Source organism: Anticarsia gemmatalis, chromosome 4 (assembly GCF_050436995.1).
Source record: "Anticarsia gemmatalis isolate Benzon Research Colony breed Stoneville strain chromosome 4, ilAntGemm2 primary, whole genome shotgun sequence".
In the NCBI taxonomy this organism is placed as follows: domain Eukaryota; kingdom Metazoa; phylum Arthropoda; class Insecta; order Lepidoptera; family Erebidae; genus Anticarsia; species Anticarsia gemmatalis.
The window spans coordinates 11,742,447-11,766,074 of NC_134748.1; the positions used below are offsets into that span (position 1 = coordinate 11,742,447).

At 36.2% G+C, this 23,628-nt stretch overlaps 5 protein-coding genes across 9 annotated transcripts; 2 read left to right on the plus strand and 3 right to left on the minus strand.

Annotated features, from left to right (window-relative positions):
• The first annotated feature begins 1,648 nt into the window (after positions 1-1,648).
• Positions 1,649-4,229, plus strand: LOC142972576 (dynein axonemal intermediate chain 4). The gene has a single exon (XM_076113811.1). The coding sequence runs from the start codon at positions 1,761-1,763 to the stop codon at positions 3,963-3,965; it is 2,205 nt and encodes a 734-aa protein (XP_075969926.1). The 5' UTR covers positions 1,649-1,760; the 3' UTR covers positions 3,966-4,229.
• Positions 4,230-4,347: 118 nt separating this feature from the next.
• Rbsn-5 (Rabenosyn-5) lies at positions 4,348-9,590 on the minus strand. Its single transcript, XM_076113812.1, has 6 exons — positions 9,069-9,590; positions 7,546-7,693; positions 6,289-6,509; positions 5,651-5,845; positions 5,002-5,268; positions 4,348-4,553 (listed from the first exon to the last, which is right to left on the minus strand). The coding sequence occupies exons 1-6, from the start codon at positions 9,489-9,491 to the stop codon at positions 4,482-4,484; spliced, it is 1,326 nt and encodes a 441-aa protein (XP_075969927.1). The 5' UTR covers positions 9,492-9,590; the 3' UTR covers positions 4,348-4,481.
• A 228-nt stretch (positions 9,591-9,818) lies between these two features.
• On the plus strand, positions 9,819-21,547 carry LOC142972579 (uncharacterized). Of its 5 annotated transcripts, XM_076113816.1 has the most exons (7): positions 9,819-9,919; positions 12,715-12,825; positions 14,436-14,530; positions 17,462-17,579; positions 18,004-18,197; positions 19,244-19,868; positions 20,037-21,547. In XM_076113816.1, the coding sequence occupies exons 5-7, from the start codon at positions 18,103-18,105 to the stop codon at positions 21,081-21,083; spliced, it is 1,767 nt and encodes a 588-aa protein (XP_075969931.1). In that variant the 5' UTR covers positions 9,819-9,919; positions 12,715-12,825; positions 14,436-14,530; positions 17,462-17,579; positions 18,004-18,102; the 3' UTR covers positions 21,084-21,547. The 5 variants fall into 5 exon arrangements, with proteins under 5 accessions (XP_075969931.1, XP_075969932.1, XP_075969934.1 ...); XM_076113817.1 differs by lacking the exons at positions 12,715-12,825; positions 14,436-14,530 and having other exon boundaries at positions 9,842-9,919; XM_076113819.1 differs by lacking the exons at positions 9,819-9,919; positions 12,715-12,825; positions 14,436-14,530 and adding an exon at positions 17,012-17,034.
• On the minus strand, positions 10,056-16,957 carry LOC142972578 (tetratricopeptide repeat protein 27). Its single transcript, XM_076113813.1, has 12 exons — positions 16,004-16,957; positions 15,542-15,924; positions 15,044-15,305; positions 14,338-14,572; positions 13,287-13,511; positions 12,664-12,835; positions 12,315-12,390; positions 11,957-12,131; positions 11,407-11,593; positions 10,911-11,086; positions 10,446-10,593; positions 10,056-10,322 (listed from the first exon to the last, which is right to left on the minus strand). The coding sequence occupies exons 1-12, from the start codon at positions 16,056-16,058 to the stop codon at positions 10,056-10,058; spliced, it is 2,361 nt and encodes a 786-aa protein (XP_075969928.1). The 5' UTR covers positions 16,059-16,957.
• On the minus strand, positions 20,387-23,149 carry LOC142972580 (cilia- and flagella-associated protein 107-like). Its single transcript, XM_076113820.1, has 5 exons — positions 22,979-23,149; positions 22,534-22,673; positions 22,072-22,245; positions 21,674-21,828; positions 20,387-21,515 (listed from the first exon to the last, which is right to left on the minus strand). The coding sequence occupies exons 1-5, from the start codon at positions 23,073-23,075 to the stop codon at positions 21,467-21,469; spliced, it is 615 nt and encodes a 204-aa protein (XP_075969935.1). The 5' UTR covers positions 23,076-23,149; the 3' UTR covers positions 20,387-21,466.
• Between the last annotated feature and the right edge of the window lie 479 nt (positions 23,150-23,628).

The window sequence follows — 23,628 nt, forward strand, 5'->3', positions numbered from 1 at the left end:
CTGAGTCAGAATCTTCGACAGAGCTGTTTTCGTTTACAGGAATAGTGATAAATATATAATAATTTTAAAACGTTACTAGTACCTACAATTTTATATTAATTTTAATATAAACAAATAGCTCTTGGTACTTTACGGTTATTCATACAACATTGTAAATTATGAAACTATTCAAATTCGACATTATGAACTCTACCATTTGTAAACTAAGTACTCTCCGTGTGATAATTACCAGCTCTCTAGGCGCTTGTTTTCCATTATGTAGCTAGGTAGAATATACCTAATTGATGATATATTATATAATCTCACATATTTTATACTAGAGGCGCATGGGACTTCGTCCGCGTGGAAACCCTTCCCGTGTAAATACCGATCCCTCAGGAACTCCGGATAAAAATTGCCTATGTGTTATTCTGGGTCTTTAGCTACCTACATACCAAATTTCATCGTTATCGATTGAGTAGTATTTGCGTGAAATAGTCACAAACATCCATACTCACAAACTTTTCGCATTTATAATATTAGTAGGAAGTAGTTATAGTACGATTCTTAGGTCTAGAAAAGTACCGTCTCCACAAAACAGTATCACAGTTACACAAAACATCTTTACGACATAGTACCCGTTTCAAAGTTCTGCCCCCAGATTCCAATTATCCGTAGCGCCCATAAATATAACAGTTCAGTCAATTAAAGTAATGGTATATAATAATCCAGTGACCCAGGGCAAATGATTAACGCAGACAAAGTAAAACCATGAGCGGAATCACGCTTGGCAAAGCGCAACGTGGTACGGCTCCTGCGTGCGATATGCTCTACAGAACTTATGTTACTACACCGTTTTCTTACTATAATACTTGCGAGTATTGCACTATAATAACCTTTTTTTTATTGTAAACATGTATTAATAAAGTTATTGAGGAAGGTGAATATTAAACGAGAAAGGAAAATATGGTTTTTGAAGTTAGATAAAATCTTTGACAAATTATTTTTGTTTGATTAATTGTTTGAGACTAAATAATAATATGTTTTTTTAAGTACGATGCTTTTTGCGATTTAGGTGTCGATATTTTGCCGACTAGTTTGTACACTCTATCTCGTGTCCACTAAATAACTAACACCAGCTCAAGTTCTAATAAGTATTTTAAGTTTCGTCAATATCAATCCAGTAGTTTTTGCGCTTTAAACAAACTTACAGGGATGTAATTGAAATTTAAAATGTGATCTTCATGGACATAAAAAACAAGGTACAATAGATTTCTGCCAATTTCTCTCCAGCAGAGCGCTGAAATGAACGTTTGAAAAAGTGCAGATTCGTTTTTTTACGGATTGAAATGTCTTTGTGCAATCGACACTGTGCCAAATTCGGAAACGTGAGTAGAAAATGCTTCAATTCGCGTAAAATCGCGTTTTTTTTTTAATTGGGTAAAAAGTTAGGTTTAGTTTTGTTGGTTTTGTGAGCTCATTTTAGTATAAAAACGCGGATCAACCTCAATAATCCTATCAACCTCTTCGCATTTCCCTAAATAAAAATTTTACTTTGACCGACATAGTAGTCTTAGGTATGTTTTCCCATTTTGGCGAATGAATCCTTTTTTTTTCCAGCGCCTACAGAGAGATAGATTTTTTCTTGTATGTATTAAATTATGACGAATTATCTGTCAACTCTTGAAGTGTCAATGCAAATTGCAATTTATTTTGCATGCAATTTGAAACTTTGAAAATATTTGTTTCTATTTGTTATATTCGTACTTAATTAAATAATCATGGAAGCAAGCTCGGAGGCTCACGCTGTTAAATCTGCGAAGTCCATGATAGGCGACCAGAGTTCCTTCTTTTATTCAACCATAGAAGGTCTAGGAGAGTCTCAAGTTAAACTCAAGGCTGCTCCCTCCTTACTCGAGAAGAGGAAAATGTTTAAAGTGGTAGTCGATCACGAAGATCTCACGCCGGATGACATCACAGACCCGGATTTTGCATCCATGGATCCTATGGCTGGACATGCTGCCTTTGAAACGAGGTCACGAAGCAGAGACGAAACTCAAATCAAATTAAGCATATCAACGTCAGCAGGCGCGGCAACCGAGAGCACCACTATGAAAGTATACGCGACCACCATCAACCTTGACGACATACATATCGATTATACACTCAATACGGAAGAGGGCATTCTGGACGCCGACGCCGTGTTAGACCAAGCACCGTCCGCATTTTATTTACCAAAAATGATTCCCGTCACGTCTTATCCAAAAGAAATATTTGTAATACTTAAAGAAAGCCAAACTCAGTTTTTGTTTGGATTACCGAGTATTTCCTACGAGAAAGGAACGCCTGAGGCGAATATCGTAGAAGATGAAAATACGTACTATGAATACATCACGGTGGGAAAGGGAAGAAATAGAAAAATGGTTCACGAAGAGACTCAAACTAAGGCAAGTATCACACAGACTAGACATACGATGGCGACTAGACCTCAGAAGAAGAATGCCATCGTGTTTGCGTCCATGTGGGACATGCACGACACTTACGCGCGACTCGCCAGAGCTAAAGAGGTCGAGGAAGAAGATGAAATGGTCTTGTATCAATCAGCAGCGCCTGCTATGTTACGAAAGAAAAAGAAGAAAACTGCAGCTGTCGAAAAGAAAGGAGGCAAAACTTTTGATGAAATTGTGTCTACGCCAGAGTTTTTGGATGCTGTACTACTTACAGAGCGTGTCTTAGCGTCCTTAGAGTATGGTGATGCTCAGAAAAAGTTTAGAGGACTTATACAGATGGATCCACTGTCGCTAGATTTGGTATATATTTACACACTGAAACCGCTTTGGACCTTTGAATGCGCAGATACCGCGAACAGGCCAATTACGAGCATATCGTTTAATGCTAAAAATCCGAACATTTTAGCGGTCGGCCATGGGAAATTTGCTTATGCCGAGCAATGCCAGGGCATGATCTGCGTTTGGTGTACAAAAAATCCGTGTAAACCGGAGAGACTGTATCGCTTCAAATGTCCAGTGACTTCGGTATCTTTCTCTGAGAAAAATCCCAATTGGTTGGCGTGCGGTTTTTGGAATGGAGACGTTATGATCTTAGATATAACGTCCTACGCCATAAAAACAATGGCAACAAGTCACCGTGACACGAATCCGTGCTTTGAACCCATGTGGGTAACAAACTGGCGTGCTTTGGACAGAGATATCGAATATGTAATGACTACATGCGAAGACGGGAGGATAAACAGATTCACTAGCACTAAAACACACGAGTTTTTGTGTACGCCGATGATGCGGGTCTCTACCGTGGAAGGGAAATTGAAAGGGTTGGAGACGGCTAAGACATGTTTGAAGATGGACGTACCTATTACCAGATATCCTGGCGTGTTGTGCATGATGTGGCATCCAAGCATCAGTCATATATACTACGTGGGGACAGACGAGGGATGTATTCACAAATGTTCCACGCACTATTTGAACCAACATATAGACGTGTTTCGCGCGCACGCTGGTCCTGTCTACGGCATAGAGCTATCTCCGTTCAACAAGCATTTGTTTGTGTCGTGCGGAGCTGACAATGCTGTCCGACTATGGATCGAAGGTATGGACGACATGATAATGACGTTACTATGTCCAGCAGCTGTATACGGAGTAGCTTTTTGCCCCGTTAATGCTACTATATTAATATCTGTGAGTGGGAATGTTTTATCCGTATGGGATTTGCGTCGTAAAACCCATATACCGTGTGCGGAGTATACGTTTTCCACTGGTGTAGTACTAACGTATATTAGTTTTTCTCCGTCGGGCGACAATGTGTTCGTTGGGGACACGCAGGGAAGGATTCATACGTTCCACATGGAGGATACGCCGATACCGCCTTATTACCAGCGTTTGATGTTAGACGATGCGATTAGGAAGGCGCTATGTACGCGCCCGCAAATGTTGAAGCAACTCGACAAGCTGGATAAAATGAGACCTTGATAGATGTAATTGTTATTATTATTTGATTCTACTGTGTGTTGTGAAGGACTTATATAGTCGTTGCACATAAGTTTTCTTATTTTCTTTTCATGCTAATTTTATCCATTATGACGCAATACGAAGTTCTAGTTCTAGTAGATTATATTACAAAGTTAATACATATGTGTCAAAACATAATGTCTTATGTTAAATATTTAATGAGCTTAGAGCTTGAATTTATCTAAACAGCAACTTTATAAACTTTTTGAAATTTTACTAAAACCCTAAATTTGACAAATAACAATTAATTTATTATTTTAATAATAGTATAGCGTTCTATAACAAGGGAGCAAATACAATAAGGTATTGTATAATTATTTAGTCATAAATTAAAACGCCCAAAAATAATTTACGAATTTAATTCTTACGTGTCATAGTATAAAATATAATCAACGAAATTTAGTTAAATAATGTACAACAGAGGTGCGTAACTATTTGTATATTATATTATATATTATTACTATGTATTTGGAATGACTAGGGCTGAGACAGCTTCTGTAGGTGGTACTCCTTTTTCAGTTCCTTCAGGTTCGCCTCTAATATTGCCACCTGAAAATATAATAAAATGTTTTTAATTAATTTGATGTTTTATTTATGCAATAGTTAACTTGCTAACTACTTTTATAATACCAAATATTACGTATTATTGTTTCAAGGAATATCATAAAGCTTTGACTTAACTTCGACTTATGTTAGGCAATTTTTTATTACCACTTGTATTAGCATATTCTACTATTAAACTACGTATACGGACGTATACGTATATACGCTGGTTATTCAAGTGTATGCAACATATATACTGAAGTACGGTTCAAACTTTCTAACTCTTCACTAAAATCAAGAAACTTATAAAAAGTTTTCCTAAGTAATTTAAGTGCTGTCTTATCAAAACTTATGCACGGCGTACATAAAAAAATGTGCGCTCTACATAACCCTCAAAAGTTATCAACGATTTGAATACGTCTTCTTTTCTACAAGTCGGTTAAAAGACACTCACCTCTTCAAACTTGAGCTCCTTCCTCGCTTCCTTAATATACCCTCTTATAATATTCATCTGTTCGAGTAGCGGGTTATCATCGTCATCGACTCTAGAGTGCTCGACCCTGGTCACGCTGGGCCCGGCGAGCTGGTCCCGGCGTTCAGCCTCACGCGCCATGCGGGAACGTTCTAGAGCTATCTGTTTTTCAGCTCGCTCGTACCGCTGGCGACGTACTTCCTCGATTTGAGCTTCAGTAGGCAGCTTGCGGAGGGAGAGGAGGTCCTCCTGGAATATTCAAAAGAAATATTTTACTATTTATTTTGATAGTCAATAGTGGATTGAGATTACTAGCTTACAAATGATTAAACCATAACTACAAGTAGACTGTTTCATAAATAAATTATGTGATAAAGACAAAAATTAGAAAACTCATGGCAACACAGCGTAAAGTAAAAACTACTAACGCCGCCTAGCGAAAAAAATATGTAAATTTGTGATATATGTATAGTCCAAGATTATTTTCTGAGGTTTAGCATAAGAAGGGGATCGCACATCACTTAAAGCATTTTTGGCAGCAAATTATTAGCAAACGCACAACTACATGTGAGTGTTAAATACGGCAAATAAAGAGTCAAGTTAATTAATTAGCTTAATTTTTTTTTCGTACCTTTATATAATGTGCAGCTGCCTGTCTAATAGCGTTCTGTAACCTCGCCTGCCTGGTGCCGGGCTCCGTGGGGAAGGTGGCGATCTGCTTGCTCAGCAGGTCAATGCCCTCGGCCAGCTTGCCGATACGACCGCGCATCGCGTTCACATCCGTCAGGTTGTACGTCGTCTCGCCGTCGAATAGACTTTGACACATCTGGAGAAGGGACATAGAAGTATTGTTTATGGGTTATTAAATTCGACATCTTAATGTTATGTTTATGTTCCTGACAATAAAATTAGTTGCGTTTTTTCAGATATTTTTAGTAAAATTCCCTCCGCGGCGCAGTGGTTTAGTTCACCACGTCAATACTATTGCATCGGGTCGTGAGTTCGATTCCCACCCGAAGCAATTATTTGTGCGATACACAAATAATGGTTTCGGGTCTGGTTGTGCTTTGTGTCCGTTGTTTGTATGTTTTTAAAAGTCCCCGCAACACAAGAGCAATTCTAGTGCGGGAGATGTCTTTTTAAAGAAAAATAAATAATAACTCCATCATTTTCAAATCAGAATCCGTTTTTATGTAGCAGCAACAAAGATTTTCAAAATATACACAAAAAAAAAAATCTAATACTGTTATATAATGTTTAATTACCGACCTTTTCATACATAGCTACAGCAGGCCTAGCCTGGTCCATAAGACTCCTCATCTGTTCATAAGCTGTCATCAGTATAGTCTTGGCATTCCTTGTGTCCTGCACCTGCTTCCTCAACTCTATCAGGTTGAAGCAGTGCTCGCACAGACGGAGACCGTTCTTCTCCGTGATCTCGTGTTCTGGTGGACTTGATGTTTGAGGAGCTGATGGGTCTACTATCGTTCCTGTAGGAAGAAAGAAGGTTTTAGTAAAAGAATGTGGTAGAGTTGAGTTTTTCAGTAAATGTAATTTTATGCCTTTAAAGTCTTGCACGTTGTTTTTAACCGAATATTTTAAAAAATTAGGAGGTTATCAATTCGACGTGAAATTTTGGGCAAAGTTAAAACTCTAAGGCAAAGTATTCGAGTTTTTAATTAAAACGATGCATGTATTAGGACAGGTTCATATCTGACGGTAAATGCGTCGGGCGTAACTTAGTTTGTATGGGCTTCGCACCGACGCATCATCGGTTGAGTGTGAACAGTCCAGTGTTTTTGTATACATTTGTCGATTCTGGCGTTCTGATATGAACCTTCCCTTAAAATAGTGACCTCAAATACATTATTGTTGCGTAATTCAATATAGTTTAGTAAGCATTCCAAGGAAATCATAGAAAATATCATCAGGAAACATTGCCCACAATAATAAGTTAGTTCAAGTCATTAATAATTTTCTTGAACGTATTACGCAGGTGTGGGCAGTTCACAGTTAGCTAATTCAATTTAATAGCAAGAACATGTTACTCAAGGGCATATTCATATTGATTTATTAGCAAACTGTTCTATTCACCACAGAGTTACGGCGCATCAAATTCTACATGGATTTATTTTTAGATATAGGTAATAAGATAAAGAAATATCAGCTAAGAATAGCTTCAGTCCCATTGACAATTGTACCGACGTCAACAAATATTACGGTACAGCGTGGGTGATTGTAATATGGTAATAGTATTCACCATGATTGAATGATGATATTCAACAAGTATGCCAAGTATTGTGTGTAAATAACACAGACTTTTATGCACATAATAATATGATTATGCCATATGTCTGTGTAAACTTTTGATTTTATTTTTAATATTACATTGCAGGTTTTATAAGTTTGACATGTCTTTCTGTAGCATTGTAACTCCTAAACAAAGTGTCTGCCTTTTCTTATTGTTCACATACTTAATAATTTCGTTTGCCAGCATTATTTAGAAGGAAAAATTATAAAACTTACTAGCAACATTGATATCTAGGAACATAGAGCAGTCATGACACAGGATGGAGCCACACAGTCTACAGTGATGTTTCCGACGAGTCAGGTTGAATGTCTTGGCACAGTTGGGGCACAGCTTCACCGACGAACCGTCTAACCATGGCACCACCTGCAATCACACAGACTGGGTATTGTAAAAAGAATGTTTAATGAATGAATTATTTAACTCATTTTCTTAAATGTTTTCAGTGTTGTCTCATGTAATTATGAATAGGAGTTAAGTAAAGAAAATGTATGACTTGTTCTTAAATGAGGAAGAAAAGCTATACAATAGATGAATCACATTGACACTCAATAGTCAGAAAGTATCAAGTGACATTTAACACTAAGCTGAACAGTGATTTACTTCTAATAATGAATGATGAGATTTTCCATTTTCATTTAGGTACATATTTGCACAATATTTATTCCGTATTTAATATTAATATGCATAGTATACACTTTTAATGAATCAAAAGTAATTATTATCAGTTATAAAACAACACCTGGCTAAAGTGATATTAATAAAAATAGCAATGATAAAAAAGTGGTGTCCTTCAACAAAACAGATCAAGTGAACAATATTTTTTCCAACCTAGTAAACAAGTAGAACAAGATGAAAATGTCATAGGCCAAATATAACTATAAAGATTTACTACAACATGTTTAGCACATAACAGAATAAATATAAATATCAGAAAATATTACACACAATCAAGACATGTCTTGCATCGACAATGGCTACAAGCCATTGTCGATGCAAGACGTGTCTTGATTGTGTGTAATATTTCGGGAAAAGCAACTCCTCTACTAAACAATTTATAATCTTATGGTGCACATGATGTTGTTACAAACATACAGACACTGAATATAGCTAGACCCTTTGAATCATAAAATATTGATTGTTGAGGAATTTATACTCATATACACAAGACTGCAATAGAAGTTCAGTGTACAACATATCTTTTTTAAAATCTTATAATTTTATCATATCCATAAAAAAGTAATGTAATTCTATCATTAAAAAGTATAATGTGAACCTAAGAATATATAGTATCCATAATCATTATTCAACTTTCTTCAACTGCATTAAGTGAAATTGTAACATGTACAACTGTAAAATGAATATGCATTGTATGGAGATAACATGGAAATATATATGTGATGCTACACCTCATATATGGAACAAAGAAAGAACTGCATATATGAGTAGAGTACATGAATAATAGGTATTGTTTTGATACCTTGACAGATAAAATAACTACACTATAGGTTCTCTAGAATGTCTGCATATTAAATAGATACTGTGATCTTCTGTCTTGTAACTACCGAAGAATAGTCTATGTCATTCAGATTAATTGACTGTCCACAATATATGTCCACGATTATAGTACAGAACTATAATACATTTTAAAGTAACATAGTCATGGACATCCTGCTTACCATCCTGCATCCAATACGCAAAGAATAATATAAATTATAAGATCAGTATCATGTATACTCACTTCCTGTTCATGTAGTTTCCTCTGAGCGGGCTCAGCGGGCATGTTACACACTAATTTATCCAGCCTTATTAGCAGCTTATTAGTCTCAGTCGCGTACCTCTCTAGCCTAGCACTCCGCACTCCCTTCAAATAGTCTGTCGAACTCCTACTTACACCCACCGTTTGTTCCTCGTCTAAATAATAATGTTCCTGATAACTGAACTTTAACGCACGATCAAACGTCTCTTTCAAGTCCGAATCTTCATTATTAAGTATTATTTTCTTCGCTTTACCAAATATTTCTTTCAAAGATCTCAGCACATCCTGTTCTTCTTGGTGTAAGCTCTCGAAGTGACTCGTAAGTTGTGAAGCAGATTTCAAGTCTGCTTTACATATTGGACAGAGGAAACCCTCCAGTATCTCCTCGTCGTTAGCGGTAGCCATAGCTATTATTGTTTCTAACACGACATTATAGTTCTCACACTAATTATTTATAATTTCTTGGAGAAACTGAAACACCCCCTCAAAGCAATTATGACTATTTGTGACAGGTGGGCTACGTTTTGTTTTTACTTTAAACATGAATCAAACACCACGTAAGGTTTCCAATAATATAATTCACTCCTTTGAATTTATCTATAAATACAAAAAGTAAAATTAACTGATGGGAAAATTTATAATTTTAGAAATCTAGGCCCAATTACGCGGATTACTTATTACTTGTGCAAGTAACAACAAAACGCAATTAACTTCATTTTGACAGTTTCAAATTGCCACAATAAAAAAAATACCCTTTGCCTACTGCATACTGGGATAGTGGCCGACAAAGTAGAAAGTACAGGGGCTTTTCGGGCTAATCCGACGATAAGTAGGTAAGTTAACTTAGTTATGAGTAAATAAATGTTTTTTTATTTATTTTGTGTACTTGACTTAACTCGCTGAAAATTTAGGACACGCTTTTGGTTTGGCTTTATTGGTAGAATAACAATAAATAAAACAAGTTGCAATTTACATAACTGATTTCATATATTCTGTAACATCAGAAAATAGATTTTTTAAATCTTCTAGACTGCTTTTAGTCTCAGGCCAGTCTTGTTTCTCCACGGCCCTGATTACTGCCTGGCCAGTTAACCTGGCGGATGATAGTTGCGAGTTGGCTTGAAGAATGTCCTTGTCTTCTGCTTCTTGCCTGGCTTTTAGACTTTGTTCTAGAAGACCCTGAGCTAGGTAGATAACTTGGTTGCACGTTTCGACGTTGTTAGGCCAGTTGCCATTCTGAAAATAAACAATATTCAGTAAAACGATGCAATAAAAATCGATGACTACAATAAATAAATAATTAATCTATATGAATTATTCTCTTAAATATCCATATGAATAAAACGTTTTAATAAGTACCTGTGTATATCCCCTATAAGCCTTCAATAATCTCTGAGCTCTCAGCAAATACGTAGGACTTAAATCTGAGTACAGCTGCCAGATCTCAGGCTTGTTCTGATGTACTGACGTTATTCTTCCAAATAATTCGAGCACCCTTTTTCGTAACCTAAAAATGAAACAGAATCCATATAACCAAATACTCTACTGTACATTTCTTAACTCAAAATATACAAAAACCAAATATTATATTTATGTGTGTTCTTTTGTCAAAATATGCATATGTATTGGTCACGACTGGGAATGAGTTTATTTACGGAATGAACGGAACAAAGCTAACCATCACACTTGTAGGTATTAATAGTTAATTTAGGTATAATCTTCCATGTTTAAGACAAATCCAGTTTTTATAATTTAAAGTGCCTCAAACCCTGTAACACGATTACAATAAAACAAAATGTTGCCCAAAAAAAATATCTTTCCTACCTCGCTGCACCATTGCCATCAGCATCTTTCGTATCCTCCGCTATTGCCTTCACGAGTAGCGACAGTACTTCGATGTCCTCAAACTTCTGTTGCAAGTCTAGCAGGCGGTGACAGCCACGGATCACGTCTTCAAAGTGGCCGGTGTTCATGCTTACGTTTATTACGTTCTCCCATAGCTGGAATAAGGAAATGGTTGAAAATTGTCTTATGATCACCGTGTAGTAGGTGTATTTAGTTGTTTAATTTGATTGTACAGGGAATTTTCTTACTATTTTAACTATCAAATTGGAATCGTAAAGTTGCTCATAGCTGTCAGTAAAATCAGAACAAACTTGAAATAGATAACTTTTAATTTATGTTGCAGTTTTATAATTTAATAAACAAAAATCAACTATATTTAAGTTGTTGTGCTATTCGAACTTACATTTTATTCTTCGTAGTAGGATTCATTGAAATAACTCACAACTACACAAAAAGGGTTAAAAAATGCATTTACCTTCCAATTATCATAGTTAAATCTGAGTGCTTCCATGAGGGCTCTATACGCTCTGTTCTTGTCACCCTGTTGCACGTACACCTTAGCGAGATTGTTCCACGCTTCAAACGTGTTGGGCTGCAAGTATGTGTAGCGACGATACGCCTTAGCTGATGTCTCCCATTGCTCCGTCATTAGGGCTGCGTAGCTATAACCAAGATTTAACCAATAGTAATCAGTCTGGTTAGGTTTTTATTTTTTACTTTAGTACGCTATGTTGACTAATTGGTTATATTTGCAGTTTATCTATAATTAATATTAATTAAAGGTCTCAGAGTTCCAATACGACCTAAATACGTGCTAGGTTAACTTCTGTTAAAAATTGTAATGAAATTGTTGAACAGATTGTTATTCATCAGAGAAAATACGAGATTTTACACAAACAACGAAAGAAATTTATAATGACTTGACTTGAATAGCTAACAACTTTCTCCTACAATTTTTCTCACTAATCATTTAAATGAAGTAAAGTGAAGTTTTTATATTATTTTGCTAGTAAAATCTTACTTACCCCAATCTCAGCCAAACACTCTCCTGTATCGAATTGATCTCGACTGACAACTCATAATGAGGAATGCATTCTTCATACTTCTTGTGGTCAAACAGAAAGTTACCCCAGTGTCTCTGTGCTCTGCTACTCTTGTGGTTCGAGAATTCCCACGCTTTCTCGAAGCATTTTACATCGTCTGAAAATTTAAATAGTACCTACTTACACTTTTGATTTAAATATGGCAACATTGAAAATGTATTGCCAACTTAGACACTTTAGCTGTTGGGTTTGGTTTTACATAAACCAAATATGTTCTGGATTAGTCTAGGTAATGTTGATGGTTTTTGTTATGAAAATGGGCAAACAAATGTGTTCTTACCTGTCGCATCACCCAGTAAGCAATACAACTTGACAGTAGGGTTAATGTCTATTTGTTGCTGTATAACTTCCGCTGCCTGAAAAATAATCCATGATAATTGAGATACATTGATTTAATGCTGAATATTAAATAGCTGGGTTGGAAATTAAAATTATCCTAAGACGTTCCTCATTTCATTTTGAGGAATAATTTGATAAATTTATTATTCAAACATTTCCATGAAAACATTAAAACAATTTCTCAAATAAAGCTTTTCAGAGGATGAAAAAATTTACGTTTTTAAAGAGTACTCAAGGTACAACAAGTTGAAGTGGAAACGAATGCATCTATTATCTAGTCTAATTCTCACCTTATGTCTCAACTGCAACATGGTATAACAGACTATGACATCCTCCCACAGCTGCAGTTTCTGATAGTCTTCTAACGCGGCCTTTACTAGACCCAGACTGAGGTACAGATCGGCTAGCTGTTGGCGCCACATCCAGGCCGGGTGTAGCCCTGTCGCCCATAGGTATGATAATCTGAAATACGAAATACATTGTCTATAATATGTATTTGATTATAATTACTGAGACTGTCCTCTTATTTCGCGTGTTGAGCGCAATTAACCCTTTGACCGCCACGGTTGGCTACACTTGATAAATCAGAAAGTGCTCACGTCGCTTTCGTCGGCAAATGTCGACAAAAATATAGCGTCAAAGAGTTAAGACAGCAGTGAAAGGATTTCATACACCAACAATTTTTATATATTTTCGTATTAAACGCGCATTCGATGGCGCAGTGAAAGTGATACTTATTGAAATCTTTGTTCAATACCACAAGTGCTAGTAATTACACTGAATGTTTGGATTATCAGTAAAACTATAATGTCCATCATAGGTTATTAATAGAATAATATCTTCGTAATTATTTAGGGGCAGGCAAGCACCAGAATTTCGTGACGTTTTTCAGTTTATTAAAAGTCTTTCTTACCTGGTAGTAGAACTAGCTCCCGTCTTATCATTGACAATAGTCTCACACTGCAACATCGCTCGTTCCACAGTTCTTTTATGATTCGCCTCAAGCTTGCATCTGATAAGTAGTGCTGCTACTCTCGTAGACCAGGCGCCTTTCTTCTGAGTTAGTACTGTTTCTATGTACGGTTGAATCTCTTCGTTTAAGATCGCGTCTTTCGGTTGAGATTTAAGTAGGTATTGGCTAGAAGATACAATAGAAATGTTAGCAATTAATTTAGTTTATCTGTGTAAAGTAATTTGGATTGGGATGTTGTAGAAATAAAAACATAATTCGTAAAATATGTAGATATAATGGTGTCAGGGCTGTTCCTTACGCGTGTTGGAGTTCTGGTCTAACTACATATTAATTTATATTTTCAGACATATTTCGCTGTTTTGGTGTTGCCTTATCACACACGCAAAATACTGACTATGATTATAAATGACTAGCTGACCCGCGCAACTTCGCTTGCGTCACATAAGAGAGAATGGGTCAGAATTTTCCATGTTTTTGTAATACTTTTTACTGTTACCTACTCTGCTCCTATTGGTCGTAGCGTGATGATATATTATAAAATATGCTTTTTTTTCACGAAAAATATCCTCAAAATAATTATATCTCTTAGTATAACGAAGTCGCGCTAAGGCATCTGCCTTTAAAACAGTTCCCATGGCAACGGAATTTTGTTAATTAAATGTCATTATAATATTGATTGTTCGCGACTTCGTTGAATTTTCCCGGGAAATGCGTCATTTTCCCGGGGTAAAAAGTAGCCTATGTCCTTTCTCGGGTATCAAAATATCTCCATACCAAATTTCATGCAAATTGGTTCAGTAGTTTAGACGTGATTGAGTAGCAGACAGACAGACAGACAGACAGACAGACAGACAGACAGACAGAGTTACTTTCGCATTTATAATATTAGTATGGATAAATGACTTATATTCCGACGGGCATATTACATGCTACCATCTAAGTGACACTGGGAAAATTACTCACAAAACGAAAAACTACTACATCTACTTACATAGTCAACAAACAAAGCACCTGCTCCAAGCTGGGCAGTTCAGCCTGGCTGATCTTCTCAGCATATTCTATCTTGTTCAACCTCACATCATCTTGCAGTTCCAGGTCGGGAGGCAGCTCAGTGTTGCCATGACTCTCTTCAGCTGATGGTCGCTCTACTGCAGAGTCTAACTTGCTGGATAGAGCAAGCTGGGGTAAAGAGTTCTGCTGGAATTTTGTTCTTTTACCCAGGATGCCTAGAAAGAAGATATATTAATAGTAGTAGATGACATGAATACAATTCTAAGATCTTTTGATTTTGTTCAATTGCTAATGCAATTGCAATATGAAATCTCGAAAAATTATGCTTTATTCCAAATTCTTATTCTAACAGTCCAAAAGCTGTAGTAATTTTGTAAAAAAGAAGTATCACATCATAAAGAGAAAAAATAAGAGAGGAGCCCTTTGCCCAGCAATGTTAAACATAAAGGGCTAATAAAAGACCAGGTGGCTTAGGGCTGTTTTAGCGTTTCTGTTTTGTGAAACATCAATAAAATGATTACATCATATTGCACAATCTTATGTAAAATAATAAAAATACATGATGTTGCATGTTACTCTAAACACCACCACCTTTTTTCCTAAAAATATATATTCTTTACTCTGAAGGTGTGTGCCACTTTAAATCATCACTTTATAAATCCACAATAAATTTCAAAGTCTCTCACCTTTTAGTTCCAACTTCAATCCAGCTAAATCCCTAGCTCTAGTCAAGTACTCCTCAACTCGTTGCACTCTCCCATACATGAGGTAAGCCTGAGCTATCTCCATGCACAAGAGTATCTGTAACCTTGGCTTATCTTGTATTGTGTGGAGTAAGTTCGTAAGCTTAGCAATGATGATCTCAAGGTCAGAGTACAGAGTGGCGCTGGTGTCTTCTAATGCTCGCTGGTGAGCCACCTTACTTCTGAAGTACCACCATAGATGCAACTGTAAGATATAGGTGATATATTAGTAAAAGGTCATGTTTTGTTAGTTTTATTAATTAACTCACACAAATTAGCTTTTCTGCTAGGTTATTTTGAATGTATATTTTACAAATAAGCTAATTTAGTTATAGAATAGTTTTACGCTTCTTAGATGTAAAGTATGCATGCAAAATTGGAAAATGAGTATTCAGTTAGATTCTTAGTCTATTCAAATTTGTTTCATATAAAATCACTTACCAAGCTTTGATCAACACTACAAAGAGCACTGAAGACTTGTGTAGAGAAATACAATAGCTCTGGGTGTAAAATATTCACGTACAAAGGTTCCGAATCCCTCTGAAGATTTAAACTCGCATCAATTTCTTTCGGCCACTCGACACCAAAAAAGTTGTTTATATCTAGTTCTGCCGGGTGTGTGTTCCAGTTGCGATCACAGAACGTTAAAAATGAACTAGCAGATGCAAAAAGTATTTGTTCTAGAGAAGCTTTATCACTTTGATACTTTTTTATCACATCTTTTAGAGTATCTGTTTCAAGGCCTGAAGCTAACAATTCCTTGCAGATATCGGTATCCTTGAGTGACCATTCCCCTGACCATAGCTTAGTAATATTTTCATTACCTGAAAGTGTTAAGGTTATTTAAAAAAATCTAATTTTATAGGTAGGAGAGTGTTCAAAGTATTTAGAAAGATTACTCACTGGTATTTACTTGTTCGTCGTAGTTACACAAATATAAAATGGTATCCGGTAACATTCTGATTGTTTGCAGTCTTTTAATCCAACCTTTGCTCAGGAAATACAGTATTAAAACAAGTTTATTTCAATGTTTATCAAATCTTGTGTTTTTGACACCATGAGCGTGTGACACATGACACATAACCTAAATTCTGTCCTTTTATTTGACGTCAATGTAAACGTTTATCATTGTACAAAATTATAGCAACATCATCGTGCAGCAACATATTTTCGTTTTTATATTAAATTCATATAAATATACAGCTAAAGCCCGCTGCACACGACGCTTGTTTTGCTGCTGGATTGCTTGCGGGGCCCTCTGCTGGCTACTCTGCTGGCAGCGCTGCGAGAAAGTGACGTCACTGCTGGCTCTGCAGCGTGGTTGCGTGCTGGCTGTCGATGATAGAACGTGTGCTATTTTTCGTGATGGCTTGCTTGCGTGTTCTCTTTTTTTCGTGCTCTGTTGTTGAAAAAATATGTCGCAAAGGTGGTCTCCGGAGCAAATTAATGCTTTAATTGACGCATACAAAGAAGAACCGTGTTTGTATGCAACAAATACTCCGAATTACCACAACAAGCGTCTTCGAACTGAGGCTCTTGATAGAGTGAGGAACGCAGTTTTGGGGTTAAAGCCAACCGTGACGGCAAAAGAGTGCTCAACCAAGTTTCACAATTTGAGAAATCAATTTAATATCACTTCGATGCACGCCTAGCGACAAGCACCGTGTGAAGCCAACCTACCAAGGGAGCCATCAGCGCACCTAGCGCCACAGCCAACTTCGAACCCAGCGGCAAATTCTAGCAAGCTATCTAGCAGCAAAACAAGCGTCGTGTGCGTTGGGCTTAAGTGTTACCTAACTATATTTAAAAGCTAAACCATAACGCAGATTACTTTTATATTTTTCTTTCTATTTGTTCGGGATCGGGACTTGTTCGACATAAGACTTTCTACACGATTTTTACTCAACCATTGATCCTAGGATTCTGTGTGTGTGGTGAGCAAGTTGATAACTCTAACTTATGGTGATAAGCCCTGCTATCTACACCGGTTGAGCATTTATTTATGCCTATACCTTTCGCATATTATATTTTTTGTTTGTGTTGCCATAAGAAAATAAATGCCTATTTCTTAATTACCTGTGTGTAAAACTTTCTACTTCTTTGAAGGAAAAGACAAGAATTATCTATGGCAAACAAAATGGGTGTATTTTTAGGTTAAGAAATTAAAGATTTTTTAGTAATAAAACGTGACAAAGAATGAAATATATTTATAAAATGGAATCAGTGCTGATTAGTATAGCTGTTGTTTTGTGTACTGTGTTACTAATAAAATTACTTTTCAAATTACGGTAAGCCATTGAGGTTAGAGGTAACGCTTTCCCGCCTGATACATGTTATAAAATTTTATTTTATTGTTTGCAGGTCAGCTTTACCATGGCGAGTAAACTGCTGGTTCTGTAACAGCTATTTTTGGGTAAAATATCCAGATCGCAATAGCTGGACTTGCCGAAAATGTGAACAGTACAATGGATTTACCAAGGTGAGTATTTTATCAATTATGAATGAAATAGCGAATTTCAATCACATATTATGTAACTGATAGTGATTTTATTGTAGTATTGGGTATAATTTATATTATGCAACATGTTCTTATGACAAATTTTTATATTTCTCACCCAATAATTTGGGTAAAATTTGGCAAAGTTTCAGCATTGGTAGTCATGTGGAGTAATATATAGGCACGAAAAATGTGCTGAGACTAGCCATGTATCAGTTTATTTATAGAATCACATGTAAAATTAACTTTACACAGTTACATCGAAAATGTGTTTGCCTCTCCTGGAAAGTTCACATGAAAATAATAACAAGACAAGTGGGATAGTCTTATGACCCAAGGTTACCCATATACATATAGATGAGTTATTCATTATGTTATAAACCAAGTATTTTACTCATAATTCTAGGATGGAGACTACAATAAACCAATCACTGCGTTTAATGACCAAGTTAATAAGACACCAAAGGTATTCCAAAACAGTCCGCCCAAGAACGGTCTCTGCAAGATGTGTAACATCAACCAGCAACTCAAGGTGACGCAGCTGGCCAACTTTGTTCCTATGCATGAGAAGAATTATGACGAGGAAATAGAGTCATACAGGTAAGAATCACAAAATCATAGCACTTATTGATTTTGGCCCTCTAGACAGTCAGAAAATCATTAAAATTACTGCATCTACCTCAAGTTCAAAATGAGTTATAGATAAAAAAATGTTGCACATTTCTGAATAAATAAATAGGGTCTTCTTTTAAAAAGCTGACAAAACAATTTAAGCTATTCATTTAATTACTAATTAAGCAATGACCCATTAAATAATGTTAATTTATGAGAATTGTAATCTAGAATATTTTTCAGGTTTTCACACTCAATGATCAGTCAAATTAGTTTCTTATCTTTGTCTACTCAGTGTGAGTTTTTATACTAACAAACAATGATTAGCATGAAATTAATAGGTAGTCAAACACCTACTGAAGCTCTTTAACTTATAGGCATAATTCAGAGCTGCATTTAAATTATTACAGAAATATTTTTCCTTGTTTTCAAGTATTGGCATAATGAATTAAATATGCCTCAATATTTTCCTCTAAAAATTGCACAGTCCTATACCTGTTTAATATCATAAAGTGGTGTGACTAGCACAATGTCAAATAAATGTATTTGCTCAATTGCCTCTCATTTTACTACTCCAAATAGACCAACAGTTATTCAATAATAGTCCTTACTATGATAGGCATAAAATATAATATAATAAATCATACTCAATGGCCTTCTGCAAACATATTAAGAGTTTTGAGGCCAGAGAATTTAGCACATATTGCTTATCTCAGCGGCAACTAATTGCTTAGCGAATGTTATCAGTCACTGTAAGAGTCATGTTTACTTATCCCATTTACGAGAGTACATCTGCGGCTATTTTGAAAATCTGCATACCAGTCTTTAGTGTATCATACAGTGGGCCACTACTGGCCTCTACTGAGTGAAACATGTGGGTAGTGTCTAGTGATATGTCTGTCAATATTTGGTATTGGTAACTATCGAGTCTATTGAATAAATTAGCATCTCATTTTTTGTGAAGTGTTTGAAAACTTTTGACCAGGTGTGTGCTTAAATTGTATTTGTGTTTTAAAATATATTTTTAATTTCAGGTTGCAGTTAGAGAAAGCTTACAAATTATGCAGCCCTTGCAAGAAAGTTCTCCAAACAAAGTTACACAAAGAGAAAGAGTCACTTCTTGGGTCCAAACTAATAGAAAAGAGGACACCAGACAAGAGAAATGTAAAGCGCGAAAGACGAAATGAATTCCTTAAAAAGTTTATAAACAATACCTCAATGCTTATTGCAGTTATACTTTTTATACTGGTTTCTTTTGAATTATACACAAACTTAACATTAAGATACAAGAATTTACTTAGTACAATAACTAATATAAAGCAAATAACACTAGGTCTTCTAGAAAGAGTATATTCTATTATTGAAATGAAGACTACAATGACATTCCCAGCATTAGAAAATTATTTCTATGACATATTTGATATGAAAATGATGCCAAAAAGTTTTAATTTTAGACAAGTGAAGTTTGACCAGGTTAATTTGACAACACAGAAAGCTCTTGGGAGTTTTGTATGCATTTTACAAACAATAGGACTCATTTGGAATGTGAACAGTTTAAAGAATACTTTAATACTTGACTTGCAATGGCTGGTATTTGTAGCTGCTTCACTCGGCCACCAATATGTGGCTCTTGAACCTTTATATTTGAGTTTAGCTAAGGTGGGTATTATCTAACTTTTGCTTATAAAAATTATTTGCCTAACTGTTTAATTTAACATTACTGAATTGAGAATAAAAAAGGCAAAATATTTAGAAACTTGTTATTATTCTACAAAATTGTTAAAGAATTATAAATCCAAAACTAATACAAAACAATTATTGTTTCAGATGATATGTACTTTGATAGTGATTATAGTATATAGAAGTATGAAAACAGAAGTTAAGAAAATGACTATGAAGGTGCCGACGACGCCAAAGCGGCATCAACTCATCAACGGCTCCACTAACTCGCTCATCGACGATGACGATGAACCCATACATCTGGACACCGACGATGATGTCTCACTCAGCAAGTTCGGCGTCCATAACTTCTCAGAGTCTTCAAACGAAACAATCAGTCCACTTAACGCAACCATGTTGAATGGAAGGTCATTCACGCCTAGATCAGAAAGTGCGTGGACCAAACCAAAACTAAACTCGACGTTTTGTGTCAATTCTGTGATAAGTAAAAGTCCAAGTTCAGTCTCTGATACCGTTTTTGTAAAGCCTTCATTCAATAAATATCAGAAGCTCGCTAAAGATGACTCAGACTCTGAATTAGACGAAAGCATAAGTTCCTTGTGTATAGGTAGTCCTACAAAGACTAAAAAGAAAACAAATTCTATATTCTCATTGAGAAAATTCACTGCCACCCCCAGTTTTGTAGCTCCAACGCCGATGACGCGTTCTCGGCCTCTGATATCTCCAAGCAAATTGGGTCATAGCACTTCTTGGGTTGCGGGAGGCTACTGGGGTTCTGAAGGCGAGAGACAACTGTTCAGTGTAGACGGTAGTCGCTCCTCGAGCCAGAGTTCAGGCTTCGAATCTCAAACATCCAGCATGAATCAGCGCAACGTCTTTTCTCAGCCCTCCTCACGCGAAGAATCCGTGTGCGGGGAGCCGATGGTTCTCGATCGTTTTCCGGCCATGACCACGTATAACGGGTTTCAGTCACCTCAGAATTTCAATCGCGTGAGCTCGCCGGTGTTCCCGCAGATGCAATATAATAGTCACGTGCATATACCACTGCCTAAGTTCAGTCAGCAGGCCCCGGGCCCCGCGTCGCCGAACGTGTTCGCTCAGCATCAGTCATACGTACAGAGCAGTATGTTCAAGACGCCGAGCGGGTCGGGCCTCATCAAACTGCCGCCAGTGAATGGCTTCACGTCTCGCTAATGCTTGCCCGCTAGTCAACGGCGATTATGTTTCTAACAGTTCTTTATATTCGTACGTACTATTTTTTTCGCTCTTACCTCTTTAATTTTATACATTTTTATGAAAGTTCTGTGAACTGCCATTATGTTAAGAAATTTTGTTAAGTTATATCATATTAGTTGTAAGCGGTTGTTAGTCGTAACGTTTGAGACTAAACTTAGTTTGTAAGACGTATTTGCTGATCTCGTGTTGGTGCCAGGGTAATGGCGATATGAAAGCATTAAGAATTATTGTATTGTTAACAATTTTTATATGGACGTCACTGTCCTATTCTCGAACAAAATGTGATATTGTAAAGACTAAATAATTTTTTGCAAAAAGTGGAAAAATGATTCTTGATGTTATCATCGTTTTGATTTTGTCATCTTAAAACGGAAACTTTTTGTGAAACTCCTGCAATAAAAAAAATGGTAAAATTGTATAAAGTGGTTTCATTTTCTTGGTAAATCATGACTCCTAACATCACAACCTCAGGTATATGGACAGCTTTGACATTCTATTAGTTTTTAGCGTGACTGAAGTTACAATAAAGTCATACAAGAAATACTTACGAATTCCTGGCCTTCCTCTCGTTAGGCTGCAGATACTGACAAGGGTGCGGCGGCACATAAGTGTCATCGTACAGAGTCGACTGGTAGTCAGACACATCGGTACACTTCCACTCGTGCTGCAAGTTGCGTCTCAAACCCCATTCAGTTGCATTGCCCTGTAAGGAAATACGGACTCTACTTGCAGATACATAAAATACACCGCAAAAATTGCGAAAAAATTGTTTGTCTATGTGCCACGTTTTCACTGTTGAACTACTAAACAGATTCAGCTGATATTGTGGCAAAGTGGTAAATTCTGGGTTTCATATTTCTTAGAATAAATTGCACGGGGACGAAAATGAAGGAGGCGGCTAAAGGCTAGGTAAAGATAACTAAATAATTGTATCCGTATTACGCACAAAGCATTTCATGAGATCTGGTTGAGGGTACCACTGATGCTGTGCTTTCTTGTAGTACCTCTGTACGGGCCCACACAGCGGTTTAGGCATGTGATTGTAGACCAAGTCGTTAGTCGTCGCGTAGTTCGCACAGGCGTCGTGACTGTCGTGTCTGATGACCGACTGGATGTTACCCTGATTAGAGAAACAGCATTAAGCTATAAGGATAAGAAGTCTAAATATTAATGGCGTCCTCAGCTGTTCGGCAAATATAACTAAACTTTAATAAAGTAGTGAATTAAAATAGCATTCACAAGGGCGCTGTTCGATTTAGCAGTCAGAAATATTGTGCTACAGAAAAAAAGAATTTCTTGGTTTATGAATATTTTTTGGTATAACAATTTGGCTTGCTTGGTCAATTTCAGATTACCATTTTTTTCTAGTTTTCAAAGTCACTAACAGATGGCGTTACATGTCCCTTACCTGAGTACTATTCAGCTTATTTATTCTGAAATCAGGCTGTCTGGATTCTGGCTTGAGCTTCTCATAGTCAATTACCTCTTTTGGAGGAAAATAGAAAGTACCAGCTCTAGGGCATTCAATCCTCTCTTCAACCCAATTGCCTGAAGTAATATAACAAACATTTCAATAGTATTGTGTAATACCTACAAGTGGGCTTTTACTAATGTGATGACATTTTATTGTTCCAAAAAAGCTAACAACTAGGAACCAGATATTGTGTGCCACTGCTTAATAATAATATTTTATTTATGCTGTATTTTTTCCTATGTTTGTATGGTATAGATTGACTGGTTCAACTGGTTAGTGGGTATAATTAGAAACTTCTTAAAAAAAAATGTGTTAGTCGGTAAACCTCAAGGTACAGAAGAGAACTATTTGGGAAATAGTATGGTGTTCATTTATTTACCTAAAAGCACTCGATTACTGTAAAGAGGCTTGCATACCAGTGCCTTGGACATTGCCTCTACACGGCTTGGTGATTTAGGTCTAGCACTCACTGCCATTTTATATAATATTCAAATAAATTGTTACAAATAAATATTTATATTCCTATTTTTGACACTAAACTGTCACTGTATTTCAAGTCTAATCATAATGCAAAGAAAGCTTTTTTTGAAGGTAAGCAAAGAGGCTGATTTTAGTAACTGTAGGTAAACTCAAAAAAGGTTTTAACAAGCTTGATATGAGTCAAACTTATGCAATAATAAAAAAAAAGACAAAAGCTTACAAAATATTTAATTTTATTTTATAAAAAGTCATCACATACAACATTATAATATACAATTAAAATCTAGGAATTAAGTCTAGGCACTTCTTCACATCTAATACTAATCAGTCTCCATAGGTAAGTTAAGGCTTGGTTTGGGTAAAGATTGGAGTAATGCTGACAACTGGCTCTCAAGCGGACCGGCTTGCTTGACTAAGTTCTTGATATTCTTCTCTACCTTCAGTATATCTTGGTTGATGGCTTCCATATTCTGTAAACATAAAGATTAAGTGAACTAAAGAAACTTTTTGTTGCTTAACATATCCAATTAGCCTCTCACAAAGCCGAAG